The 14,392-nt window shown below is 42.5% G+C and overlaps 1 protein-coding gene across 1 annotated transcript in view; it reads left to right on the forward strand.

Annotated features, from left to right (window-relative positions):
* LARS2 (leucyl-tRNA synthetase 2, mitochondrial) overlaps positions 1-14,392 on the forward strand; it is a 167,550-nt gene that overhangs the window by 764 nt on the left and 152,394 nt on the right. The window contains exons 2-3 of the mRNA XM_021068636.1: positions 3,427-3,678; positions 10,110-10,238. Of these exons, the coding sequence (XP_020924295.1) occupies positions 3,448-3,678; positions 10,110-10,238 (360 nt within the window). The 5' untranslated portion in view covers positions 3,427-3,447. The remainder of the gene's footprint in view (positions 1-3,426; positions 3,679-10,109; positions 10,239-14,392) is intronic.

Here is a 14,392-nt window from a genome sequence, read left to right on the forward strand (position 1 = left end):
GGGTCCATTTCTCTGTACATATGTGATGGTCATTCGGGGGTCCATTCGGGCTCCTCCCTTGTGGTCACATGCTGCTGCCCCACCATTTTCAAAAAAACTTAACCTTAAGCCGCAAGGTCAGGGCTGACTCTTAAGAGGAGTGGAGTAGTGGGGGTTGATACTTTGGAAGGATATGGAAGGAGAGAAAAGATCCCAAACATCTAGGCAAGGAACTGAATGTGAGAGAGCTAAGGAAGGAAAGCGCCAAGTTGATCCTAATACAAGGCATGAATTATTCCTTTCACATTCATGATATGAGCATGTTTCTCTAATAAAATTGCTGCTCCTTGTTAGGAAGAGGCAGTGCCTATCAAGGTGCTGGTGATGGAGTAGCCCAGAGCTGGGCCTGGGAAGTAAAGGAAGGGAACTGGGCTTCCCATGATTTTCCTATGTGGTAAACTATAACCCTGAGTGTGCTGTATGCTGAGCCTTTCTGAGTCTTGGGGCTCCCCCTAAACAAGGAGTGCAGACTTTTCTTAAAAGATCTTGACACATATTACCAGATTGTTCCCTGGGGAGGTGGACTTGATTTATATTCCCACCAGCAGTGTATAAAAATGCACATTTTTAAAAAATAACAGGGTTTTGCCAATCTGATGAGCAAAATATTTTGGTGTCTCAGCTTACATTTCTTTGATTAATTGTAAAGTCAGTCTTTTTCATGTATTTATTAGTCATTTGTATTTCCTTTTCTCTTTGCCAATTTTTAAAATTAATTTTTTTAAAATTTTTCTCTTCTCATATGTGAACTCTTTATAAAGAAGGATAATCTTTTGTTGCAGCTTTGGCAATTTTCTTTCAGCTTATTGTTTGCTTTCTAATTTTGTTCATGATGTTTTTGATATACAGGTATTTTACATATTTTAGGAAGATTTATTAATATTATCTTACGAATTCTTCTATTGCTTTTATACTCAGGACAGAATACCCTGTACGGAATTAGTAAATGCTCATCTATATTTTTTCTTGTTTTATGTTACTTTAAAAAATTATTTATGTGGGATTTACTCTGGTTTATGGTTTGAGATGGGGCTCTAATTTGAAAATTTCCCCATTTATTGAAAAATCTGTCACCTTCTTATCTACTTGTGCTTTTTCCTTTATGAATTTTAAGTTCTTTTAAATAGCTCAGATCTGTTTCAGGATTCTCTAGTCTATACCATTGGATTAATGTACAGGAAAGGTTATTTTGTAAACCAGGTATTATATAAACATTTTTAGAAAGTTTATTCTTATTGGGTAGACAGAAAATGTTGTTATAAGTTGTCATTTGGTGCAGAGTATAAATTAGAGAGACAGGATTATAATTTTAAGTGAAAGAATGACCTTCTTGTTGCTCATATCGGTAATCTGTCTACACTCTTTGTTATTTCATCTTTCACAATGGCTAACAAGTATTGAAACAAAATTTGGAAGACTACAGTTCAGGGCAATTTTGTATTTTTATAATTTTGTTGTTTCCCATTATTTCTATTCAAGAGGAGTATTCAAAATACTCTCCTCCTGTGTTCTTAGGGAATGCAGTCTAGGAGAGAAATGGCAGGTATCTTATCTGTGTTCCCTCTGCTAACCTTGCATTCTTTGGCTTTTGAAGATATGAAAATTAAAAAAAAAAAAAGTTTTCAGGCCCAAAACAATTGCAATGAAAAAAAAAATACTATAAGAATAAAAACAACAACAACAAAGTTATGAAAATGCTGACTTAGCAAGAGAACCGTAAAACCCATGACTTCTGTGGATAGTTTTGTTTGTTTGGTTTTTAAATTTTTTGGCCATGTTTATTAAATTCTGCATGTGGCACGCAGAATTTCCCAGGCCAGAGATCAAACCTGCACCACACAAGCGACAATTCTGGATGCTTAACCCCATGAGCCACCAGGCAACTCCCTGAATAGTTTTAATTATATAGAAATTCAACCCCTAAAAAGTAAGGCAATTGCCTTAATTGTACAAAATGTCTGTATATTAGGTTGGTCATACTGAATTGCTGGTATTCCACTGTTTTCATATAGTTTACCTTCATATCTGTGTCACATCTATACACTTTAAAACAGCCAAGCTCAAGAGATGGGAAGGTTTCATGGGTTTTTTTGTTTTGGTTTACTTCTGACTCCACCCTCAAAGAAGTAAGAAGTATTGAATATAGTGGGAATTGGTATGTCAAAAACTTGGGCAGAGCAATTTGTAAAATGCCAATGTTGTGATGCCATTTTATGTGTGTGAAACTCACTTGTATAAGCCTATACTGAACCCTCTTGGCAGCATTTGTGAACCAGAACCTTTGCTAAACCGGCCAAATCTTCCTGAATGAGGATGTTTTGAGAGGATCAAGAAAGTCAGCTTAGAGTTTCATCCTTTGTTTCTCTTTGATTTTGAAAGGTCTGTTCTTATCTGTTTCTTCACTATAGCTAATGCTGTTATGTAAGAAGGCAGAAAGTTAAGGCTATTTAGTAATAAATCTTAAATATTTAATAAACTGTCACCTCAGCCTTTTACACAATGGTAAAACATGCAACTTCTTCCATGAGGTCCCATTTCTGGAATTCATCTTTGGTGGAAACCAGTGAAACATTCAAGTTGAATTTTGAATCACAGCTGGATCTGGGTAGGCCCCAGCCTATGAGCTGTATTCCAAGAAACCACAGCACTCATCACTGTTACACGCGTTATTTATTTGTCTGTGTCTTACTTGCTTTTCTCTGTAGTAAATACATGCTATAGAAGAAGGGACTTTGTTTCTGTTCACTACTGTCTCAGCAGTGCCTAGAACAGTGTATGGACCTAGTGGCACTCAATAAATATTTGGTAAATGGATGAAGAACTAAATGAATGAGCAGTCTTCTAAATAATGGTTATTGCCTGGCTCAGCCTACTGAGTATATTTAACTTATGAAGAATGCTAATCATAGTTCAGAGTCTCTGGTCCTCCTGGGAGACCTCCATTCCGCTCTCTTCTGATATATGAGCCTAAGGCCAAGCCCAGATGTGCTTGTAGGTCTTCTGAAGTCTGGGCAATGGGGAGTGAAACCTGTTGGACAGACCCTGGGTTGGCCTACAGGGCAGGAAGGAATGGGGCTCCACTCCCTCCCACAACCAGGCAAGTTGTGAGGTTGTGGCAGGAGCCAGCCCAGGTGGTGGTCTCCATTTGTTCTCTTGCAGCTTTTGTATCTTTGCTCTTTGGGAGCATTGAACACCTTTAATATTTTCCATTAAGAAGCTTGTGTTTTGCTCAACTGCACTTCTAAAGTAGTCTTTTCGGGGAAAGAAATCATTGGAATAGGAGGAAAGCACATGGTCGGGCAGGGAGCACTTTCTGAGCTGAAGGGAAGGACGAGCTTGGGGCTGATCCAGCCGGCTCACACATATGCTCTCTGCCCTCTCTTTCAGGGCTTTCCTACCTTCTGAAGAATGGCTCCTTGGCAGAGACTGAGGTTTTATGCCTTTCTTCTGCAAAGGCAGCTAAATGGTGGGCCAGATGTCATCAACTGGGGAAGAGGAGTGATTCCAGGATGTTCCAGAGGTATTTACAGTGCTACAGGAAAGTGGACCAAAGAGTATACGTTGCAGACAAGAAAGGATGTGGAGAAATGGTGGCATCAACGAATAAAAGAACAGGCCTCCAAAATTTCAGAAGCTGATGTGAGTATTCTAAGAGCTGCTGAAAGGGTAGAGAAGAGGGGCCCAGGGCTTGGACTGGATTCACATAAGTGATTAAATATGTGACCTTGAACCATATGACTGAATCTATCTGTGCTTCAGTTTTCTTATCAAAAATGGGCAGTGTTAATAGTAGTTCCCACCTGCTTCCAAGGATGCTTTTGAGGGAAGAGACAAGGATGGTGCTTAGAGGAGGTTCAGTGTGGTGCATGTACACACAGGGTGGCTGCAGGTGGTGCCACACCAGGCATTCTGGAGTGGCATTATTGAGCAGACTCATCAAGACAGGAGCCACCACAGATGTCAGGTCCATCATGGTCCATTGCTTGGTGGGGCAGCACACAGTCAGATGGGAGACTCTAGGAGAGCCACCTGGGCCCCTCAGCTGTGGGATTTTAAGCTGCATGTTTTGAGAAATACCTGCCCCTCCCTGGCATGACATTGGCCTCCAACCTGTTCTGCTATTCACGGTTTGGAGAGGTACCAGCCTTTCCCTGGTGGGTCCAACCTTGCAGTAGCAGCTGTGTAAGTTAGTGTAGCCTTGGCTTGTGGTCTGTCTGTACCAGCTCAGCAATTTTTTTAAGTACTTGTCTATAGCCAGTTTCCATTGAGTGCTCTGCTGGAGGCCCACTGCTTCTCCAGGAGGCTAGCCTGCTAGAGGTCAGCCTTGAATGTTTTAACCCTTACCCCTCAATGCTGGTCAAAATGACAAATGGAAGATGTGATTTGTTACGTGAAATGCTGAATCTACTCAGAGCACAGCACTATAAAATAGAGTTTTATTAATTCTGACCATCCCTTCATAATAGTTACCAGTCAAATAATACAGATCCTCTCTGTCTAATTAAAAGAGACCAGGCTGAAGGCAAGCAGTTGAGTAAATATATATCTGCAGAAGTCCACACTGCTAGAATGGCCTTTTCCTAATTCTCACTCTTATCAAATTCATTCTTTTTTTTTTTTTTCTTTGTTTTTTTTTTTAGGGCCACACCTGTGGCATATGGAGGTTCCCAGGCTAGGGGTTGAATCGGAGCTGTAGCCGATGGCCTACACCACAGCCACAACAGTGTGGGATCCAAGCTGTGTCTACAACCTATACCACAGCTCACGGCAACACCAGATCCTTAACCCACTGAGTGAGGCCAAGGATTGAACCTGCCTCCTCCTGGTTACTAGTCAGATTCATTTCCCCTGAACCTTGACGGGAATTCCAGATTCATTCTTTCTGTGAGGTTGATCATTATGAAAACTGGGGGTGGGGAGCTATTTGTGTTAAAGCAAAGGATGGTTTTTGGCATTCATTACAAAGAAGATCTAGTATTGAAAGAGATGGAGTGTGTAACATGTGAAATGATAAAAAGGAAGGCTTGAATGTAACATATAATTATACAATAAAAGCTTGACTTTTACCTCATTAGGAAGTGCAACTTCTTCATGGCAGCATGACCAGACTAATGCAATTAAATGTATTTTGGGAAGCAAACCTTAGGGAGCAGTTTAATTCTGAATGAAGGACATAAAATTAGCTTTTTGCTTTTTTGCTTTTGGTTTAGAGTGTAGGTTAGTGACTTCCGGACATTTTGAAGTTGTAGCTTATTGATCTTGTGACATCACATTCTTAAGCATATGGTTTTCTAAAAAAATTAAATGGATCAAGGGAATTCCCATCATGGCTCAGTGGTAATGAACCCAACTAGTGAACCCATTCTTGAGGATGCAGGTTTGATCCCTGGCCTTGCTCAGTGGGTTAAGGATCCAGTTTGGCCGTGAGCTGTGGTGTAGCTCGCAGATGTGGCTCAGATCCTGAGTTGCTGAGGCTGTTGTGTAGACTGGTAGCTGCAGCTCCAATTAGAGCCCTAGCTTGGGAATTTCCATATGCTGCAGGTTTGGCCCTGAAAAGAAAAAAAAATTAAATGGATCAAAATAAACTGTTTTACCAATTGGGTAAATAGCTTTAGGGACATTGTGGGTGGTCCCGTGGTGGCGTTCTATCAGGGCTTGAATTGGGGAATGGTGAAGCAGGGAGAGCACTGATTGAGGAGCCTAGAGCCTGGGCAATAATACTAGCTCTGCCTCCAAATCATTGTGATCTCAGCAGCACCATTTAACCTCTCTGATCTTCAGATTCCTTGCATTGTTTATTTCACAGAATTGTTTTGAAAATCAGATGAGAAGATATGATTGAGTACATTTTACAAACTGAAGTGTTACATAAATGAAAGATACAAGAGGATAAAAATGGGTGATGTGTCTTTGTCAGGAATGAGAACATGACTAGATGCCGGTAGATTCTCAAGCATCTCTAACCGACCTCGCTCTGATATTAGCTACATTTGAAATTTACTGGAAGGAGTTTCTAGAACTGACTATCTTAGCATCATCATCATAGTCATTGTTAGAAAAAGAACTTCGATTTAATGTGCACTTTACTGTGTCAGGTGCCACCTTTCCACGTATTACCTTTTTAACCCAGAAACAGCCTTGAAGGTGGGTATTATTATCCTCATTTTCAGGGTAAGAAAACTGAGGCTCAGGGGGGAGGTTTGGTAATTTGTCAGGATGCACAACTATCCTGTGTCAGAGCCTAGGATTCACACCCCGACACGTTTGATTCCTGAGCTCATGCTTTCACTGGGAATCTTCTTTTGCCGCACTTTTGATTTATAGATTGTAAACTCAGCCCAGAAATCCCCATAGGGATTTGTCTAAGGTCTCACAGCTAGTGGCAAAGCTCGCTCGCACCAGAATCCAGGCTACAGGCTCCTATTGGGTGGTCCTTCCTGATGGGTGGGACTGGTGCCTGCCCACTGGTAGATGGAGCTGATTCCTACCCCTCTGGTGGGTGGGGCTTTGTCTCTGGGTGAGATCAGAGGTGGTTGTGTGCCTGCGGGGGGGGGGTCGGAGGGGGGGGTCTTTAGGCAGCCTGTTTACTGATGGGCAGTGCTCAGCAACAGCTTAAGAGCATGATCTATAAAGAGGCGGAAGTTGTCTTTCTCCCGACATCAGAAGCTGACAAAAACAATAGGACCCCCTTATAAAAGCCATCTTTTTCCATCGCTTCCAATCTTAATTTCTTTTAAAGGCTTAAATTCTTACAGTTTTATATAATTATGAAAATTTCCCTTTCAATCAGATTCTTGCTCAATTATAATATAAACTCCCATAATCCCTTATGTCTTTTCCGCCCCCAGAGGACAGAACTCATGTCATTGTCACAGAGGAAAATGACTTAATTCACACAGAAAAGCAAAAGGCAAGGGCAGTCAGTAAACTGAATATGTTTTCTGCAATAAACAAAAATATTCATGAATAGTAAATTAGACTTGTGCTAGCAGAACTTTTCTTTTTTTTTTTTTTTTTTTTTTTGTCTTTTTGCCATTTCTAGGGCCGCTCCCGCAGCATATGGAGGTTCCCAGGCTAGGGGTTGAATCGGAGCTGTAGACGCTGGCCTACACCACAGCTCACAGCAACACTGGATCATTAACCCACTGAGCAAGGCCGGCAGTCAAACCCTCAACCTCATGGTTCCTAGTCGGATTCATTAACCACTGAGCCACGACAGGAACTCCTAGCAGAACTTTTCTATATATCTTCTATAAACTCAGTTTTGTAGTTCTGCTTAGCTAGTATGTAACTATCTCTTGATTTTACTGTAAATTTAATCTGTTGGACAGACATACAGAAAGGAGATGTTAATGAAGAAGCTATACGTGGAAAATGTTTGGGGCAAATTGTTAAATAAGCATAATTAAAAAAATATATGTCCCTATAAATAAGAGTTCCTGTGTGGCTCAGTGGGTTAAGAATCTGGCATTGTCACTGCAGTGGCTCAGGTCGCTGCTGTGGCCCAGTTTCAATCCCTGGCCCAGGAACTTCCCCATGCCTTGGGTGCAGCCAAAAACAAAAATAAAACCAAACCAAAAAAATATATATTTATATCTATCTATATCTGTCTACCTACCTACCTATCTATGCCCCTATAGTAAAAACAAGGTGATTATAATGAAAGCATAGATCTAATATAAAAACTTTAAAATGAAAAACTAGGAATAATTTATATCAAATATTTGATTGTTTTTTCAGATCCCAGAGAATTCTGTAACAGCTGTTTTCCCACATCCCTAAAAATTCCCAAAGGAAAGTCAGAAGGCCTAATCCACTGCAATGAGTACGGTTTGAATCGAGTGGATAGTTCACTTATTTCCGGATTCTGCACCAAGTAGCAGAACGAGGTTTTGCACCTCCTTTAAGAGACTTGTTTACAAGCTGAGGAGAGGGTTAAAGAATTTGTGAGTCCCCATTGACTCCTGCATCTCAGATCCTCTCTTAAGCTCCTGGGGTTTTCCTAAGAGTTACAGATCTGCAGTTGCTGATTAAAGTGTGTGATCAGCGTGTTGCTTTCCATCTATTTCTAGAAATCAATAGCAGCTATCACTTCACTATTTCAAATCTCCTAGTTTGCATGTTATCCAGACACCTTACTTAATCGCTTTTCCCTTCTCTTCCTTCAGACCGCTTTACTTACCACTCGGTAATTTCCAGAGTGTGAACAGCCAGAGATAAGTGCCACTCTGGCCTATTTTGCCACATGTTAGCGGTCCTGCTAAAGATTTGTTAAAATTCTTTGCTGAAAGTCATTTAGAGCAGGGCGTCAAATGAAATCTGGAAAGAATCTGATTTCTGGTTTCTGCTCCCCTGATTACAGTTGGCTGTCAGTTATCAGTCACGCAAATACTTAGCAAAAAATACCCCCCTCCCATACATACACATACACAAAAGAATGGTCATGAATATTCTGTTTTGCATTTGTTTTTTGTTTTTTTTGATCAGTTCTTTTTCTTTTTTTTTTTTTTTTCTTTTCCCACTGTACAGCAAGGGGGTCAGGTTATCCTTACATGTATACATTACAATTACAGTTTTTCCCCCACCCTTTCTTCTGTTGCAACATGAGTATCTAAACATAGTTCTCAATGTGTTTTGCATTTGTTTTCACTAATTTTGGAGAAGCCAAGCCTTAAAGAACTCTAGTAGAGCTCTTAGAAGGGAGTAAGGACAGAAAAAAAACCGAAAGCAGAAATAAATAAAACAGTGATGAAATCAGATGGTCCAGACTCAGTAACGAAATAGAAGTAGTTACCTGTTCTCCTCCTTTCTTCAGAGATGCCCCTTCTCCCCAGTGGGAAGAGGTAAGGCTGGCTAGGGGGACCGTTCCTGACACGTGGACAGGATAGGTGAAGCGTCCTGGGAAAAATGCCCTTCGGTAATAAGTGCTGTGCAGAGGCATGTTATCAGGCTTCAGATCGCAAAGGCGGACAAACGTGTATCTAACAGTTATTAAACTCCTGCTGGGGCAGTTGGGAAGGTGGGGGTGGGGTGGGGGAGATAATTAAAACACGGTCCTTGCTCTTGAACAGCAGTTCCTCAGTAAGGAATCAGTTAAATGACAGCCACATTTCCCGTGGAGCCTTCTCCCCTCGTGTGCACAAACTCGTGACAACATTCCCCATTTCACGGTGGAAGAACTAAGGTGCCAGAAGTTGGCGTTCCACGAAGGACCTCCTTCCTGCCCTGTGTTCATTCTCTTCTGATGCATATCCCATTTTTTCTGCGTTTCTCATGATGCAGCTGTGTCTTTGGAGGCCAGAGAGTTACATAATCCTGCCCTGAGGCTGCCTGCAGATCACCCCCTGGGAAACAGCAGCCTGGCGAAGATTTTCTCATTACTTTCCCATTTCAACTTTTTCAGTTCAAAGATAAGCTCACAATACAGCCGAGGAAGCCAGCCCCAGCTCGTACTGCCCAATCCAAGTCTACAGGGAATTTAGGGAGGGGCTCCATTTTTAGAGATGTCGCATCTCTGTGATTCACTATTGTTCCCTGGTATGATATAGACATGTGTCAGAGCTTCATTTGGAAAAAGATATAGTTGTTTAAGATCTAGGTAGCTATTCTAAAAGAGAAGCTTTCCCAAGAGAAAAAGATATAAAAATACACGTGTTGGAGTTCCCATTGTGCCTCGGTGGTAACGAACCTGACTAGCATCCATGAGGATGCGGGTTTGATCCCTGGCCTCACTCAGTGGGTTAAAGATCTGGCGTTGCAGTGGTTGTGGTATAGGCCTGCAGCCACAACTCCAATTCGACCCCTAGCCTGGGAACGTCCATATGCTGCAAATGCGGCCCTAAAAAGTAAACAAAATAAAACAAAAAACACATGGATAATTAGCACTTTGAGGTTGTCTGGCATTATTTTGGACATTCTTTAGGTTAAGCCAGGGCTTTAAATTTTGGTATTTGATAATATTAAATTATGCTATATTTTGGCATATAAAAAGCCAAAATATTATGTGCATAGAGAGTTCCCTCTGAATGCTTAATTAATAGTCCTTGTCATTTTTTGTCATTCTTCCCTAGAAATCGAAGCCCAAGTTTTACGTGCTTTCCATGTTCCCGTATCCCTCCGGCAAGCTGCACATGGGCCACGTGCGTGTGTACACCATCAGTGACACCATTGCACGCTTCCAGAAGATGAGAGGGATGCAGGTAAGGGAAGACACCAGCTAGAACGGCACCTTCCTGCCCTACTATGTTCAGGACAAAGGAAGGAAACCAGTCTTGGTGAAGATTAGGACAGCTTTGAAGACAAACATGAAAAGCACAGGGTTTCCTCTGAAGAGCTGGAAGACATAATAAAGCATCTGGATTAACTGGGGGGCAGCTGGGCCCTGGGTGTCAGACTGGGGATGGAGGCAGGGTGTGGTGTGGTCAAAGGAGGTGACAAGTGTGGGTAATGCATGGTGTCTCCCAGGAGGAGTGCACAGTCCGCTGGGGCTGAAACCCATAAGTAGATAAACATTGTACAGGGGAGTGAATCCAGCGGTACAAGTGAGGACCAGATGCTCTGAGTAGGAGGTGGAGCCACAAGCGTTTTCTCCTTGTATTTGATATTTTCTGTCTTCTCTAATGAGCATGTATTTGTTTTATAATGAAAAAAGTAAAAGTTTTATAACAGAAAATATATGGGGAGTAACAGCTCTGGGGGAGTTGGGAAAGTCTCCTCTAAAGAGAGAACATGTGACGTGAGTCTGGAAGGACAAGGTGAAATGTACTGGGAGAGGGAGAGAAGGCGGCATGTGGCTCAGACCCCTTTACCTGGTAGCCGGTTACTCCAGAGCCTGCACTTTACTCTTTAGCAACACGTCGTCTATCAGATGAGGTGGGAATGATCACTGTAGCTGCTTTAACAGCTTCCCTAGAGAAGTGGGGCCGAAAGGGGGCTGAGAGCATGAACCGATGAACCAGATGGCCAGCATTCAAATATCAGCTATGTGACCTTTAGCTAATGACTGAATTTACCTCTCTGAGACCTAGTTTTATCTCATCTGTAAAATGGGGATAGGATAGAGCCTGCCCATTGGCCTGGTACAAGGATTCAAAGAGGATGACTGTGAAGCACTCAGCACGTACCTGGCACATAAATACATGACCAATAAATATCAGCTTCGCCAGCAGAGAGGGGGAGCCTGCGCCTACCAGCTCCTGAGAACCCACTGTGCACATCTCTGCTCAACTTCATGATGATTATCGGTCACCCTAGCAGCGTGAAATCTGCCATGGTGGGAGCCTTTACATTATGGGAATTAGTAAACCCTACAAATCTGGGCTTTTTCTGCCAGAGAGTCAGTTGTTCAACATTTACTGGCACTCCCACTGGCAGTTGCTATTATTAACCTCTCAGGGCCTGTGTAAAGGGTATCTGTCGCCTCCCAATTCTTTGTAAGGATTTTCTTTTAGAAAGTTAAATGCTGAGTTCCCGTCTTGGCGCAGTGGTTAACGAATCCGACTAGGAACCATGAGGTTGCGGGTTCAGTCCCTGCCCTTGCTCAGTGGGTTAACGATCTGGCGTTGCTGTGAGCTGTGGTGTAGGTCGCAGACGCAGCTCGGATCCTGCGTTGCTGTGGCTCTGGCCTAGGCCGGTGGCTACAGCTCCGATTGGACCCCTAGCCTACGAACCTCCACATACCGCGGGAGCGGCCCAAGAAATAGCAAAAAGACAAAAAAAAAAAAAAAAAAGGAAAAAGAAAGTTAAATGCATCCATTGTCATAATTGGTTTGAAAATTTATGCCGAACTGATGTTGGCAGCAAGAGGTGTTCCTAAAAAGGAAGTCAAGTTACAGTGTCTCCTTGTGACTTGAAGAGTTAATCACTTTTACTGTCAGATTCAGGGATGTGCCTTCCCCAAGCGATGCCTCCCTGTGCTATGCCAGGTGTTATTTTTCCCAGACATTGCTTTCCATCACTTCTGCAGTGTTTATTAGAAAGAGGTGGTGCAGAATGAATTGGCTCTTGGCATGAAGTATAATTCTTTATCTAACTGTAGTTTTTCAATTAGATTTAGCTTTTTTTTTTTTTTTTTTTTTTAACTTAAGCCAACTTATTTTGGACAGTTAGTAAGTACACGCCGGTTGCTAAAGATTAAGCTTTTACAGCAAAACTACATTTCTGGTACATTAGCAGATAGGTGGTTGAGGGAGTGTAGGTAGAATTCTGATTCCCCTGGATGGATGAGATGTTACAGAGAAAGCTCAAGGTAGGACTCCAGACTCAAAGGCATTGGGACCCTTGTAGGCAGCCCAGGCCCAAAAGACAAAAGGGAGTCCCTTGCAGTAACTGAAGCCCAAGGTCACGCTGGACCCTGGGATTGGGCAACCTGGGTTTGAACACCATTATACCACTTCCTCACTGGGTGACCCTACACAAGTCATTAAATGTCCTTGAATCCCACTTTTCTCATCTTGGAAATAGGGATAATAACTATTCTTCCCTCCTGGGCCATTGTGCAGGTTAAATGAGATAGTACATGTGTCTGGCACATGTATCCCTTAGTAAGTGGTAGCCATGATTATTATTTATACCAATCTGACTTAACTGTGCAGAATCATTCAGTGCCATTTAATAAATGAATCCGTGCTCTCTTCTGCCGGGGCCTGCTGCACAGAGTTACCTTCTGAGAAGCAGCTTGACTGTAAACCATTACCTGCAATTTGTATTATCTGTCCTGTGACTTGGTTGGTGCCTGAAACCATTATTTAGTTTTGGTATCTTAGTCAGTATGACCAGCAGGCAGCTAGGATTTCCTCTGTTCCTGAGTTTCAGTTGCTTTTATGTTTTTGTTTTTTTGGTCTTTTTGCCTTTTCTAGGGCTGCTTCCTCGGCACATGGAGTTTCCCAGGCTAGGGGTCTAATTAGAGCTGTAGCTGCTGGCCTATGCCACAGCCGCAGCAACTCGGGATCCGAGCTGTGTCTGCAACCTACACCACAGCTCACGGCAACACCGGATCCTTAACCCACTGAGCAAGGCCAGGGACCGAACCTGCAACCTCATGGTTCCTAGTCATATTCGTTAACCACTGTACCACGACGGGAACTCCTCAGTTGCTTTTTTTTAAGATCATAGGCCTTCTTTGGGGTGGGGGGGGTGTCCTCCAGATATTCCTGAAATTAATTTCTTGTTAATTTTCAGGGCCCATATTTAAGTGAGATCCAACCCCAAATAACTGCCAAATACAGTGAAAACTTGTTCTGCTATTTCTGAGCAATAATGGCAAAAGTGAAACAGAAATCTCTGTAATAGTCAATAGTGTGAAAGCCTGTTGGGCTTCCTGTTGTTTTAAAACCCTTCTTTCCCAGTGTCGGGACTAGTCCCAGGGATACAGTGAGATTGGATTCGGGTCAGGTTCAGTGGTCCTTACTCTAAGGAGGGAAGGAATATTGGATCTGGAATATCAATACATCTGACATATGTATTGATTAATTCCTTCAATGCATAGTCCTTGAGCCCCAGCTTTATTCCAAACACTATTCTTTCTGCTGTATTATATAGTAATATAGGAGTCTTAGGTTCAAAATTGGTCAGTAAGCCTAAGAAAAATTTAGTATAGTTTGCCTTTTTCTATAACTTGTTACTTATTGGTTGATTTACTTAAGTCCATCTTTTGTTTCGTTTTGTTTTGCTTTGCCTTTTAGGGCCACACCTGTGGCATATGGAAGTTTCCAGGCTAGGGGTTGAACTGGAGCTGCAGCTGCTGGCCTATGCCATGGCCACTGCAACGAGGGATCCGAGCTGTGTCTGTGACCTACACCACATCTCATGGCAACACCGGATCTTCAACCCACTGAGTGAGGCCAGGGATCGAACCCGCAACCTCATGGAATCTAATCAGGTTCATTTCTGCTGAGCCACAGCGGGATCTCCGATTTGCTCAATTCTTGACTGGAGGTATAGAAATCATTCTAAGGCGCACCAAGAACAGCATATGGGAAATAAAAATGGAGTGACCCGTGTACCAAGTCTGCTCTCTTCTAGGTCACCAGTGACCTCCCTGGATGTGTCTCTGTCCTCCTCTTTCTCACCTCAGTAGCATGTCATACAGTGGACCATTTTCCCGTCCTTGGAAGACTGTTCTCTTGACATGAGACCCTACTTTCCAGGGTTTTCTCCTGTGTTTTGATTTCTTCCTCCCAGCTTACTCCGCAGGGTTTTCCTGCTCTGCTGCATCTTTGCATCTCTAACCAGGTTGGAAAGTTCCCTATTACAGTTAGGCCTTGGAGATACTGCGAGTTCTGTTCCATAGGATTGTAATAAAGCAGATAGCGCAGTAAAGCAAGTCACACGAACTTTTTTGGTTTCTCAGTGC

This window comes from Sus scrofa, chromosome 13 (assembly GCF_000003025.6).
Source record: "Sus scrofa isolate TJ Tabasco breed Duroc chromosome 13, Sscrofa11.1, whole genome shotgun sequence".
Classification (NCBI taxonomy): Eukaryota; Metazoa; Chordata; class Mammalia; order Artiodactyla; family Suidae; genus Sus; species Sus scrofa.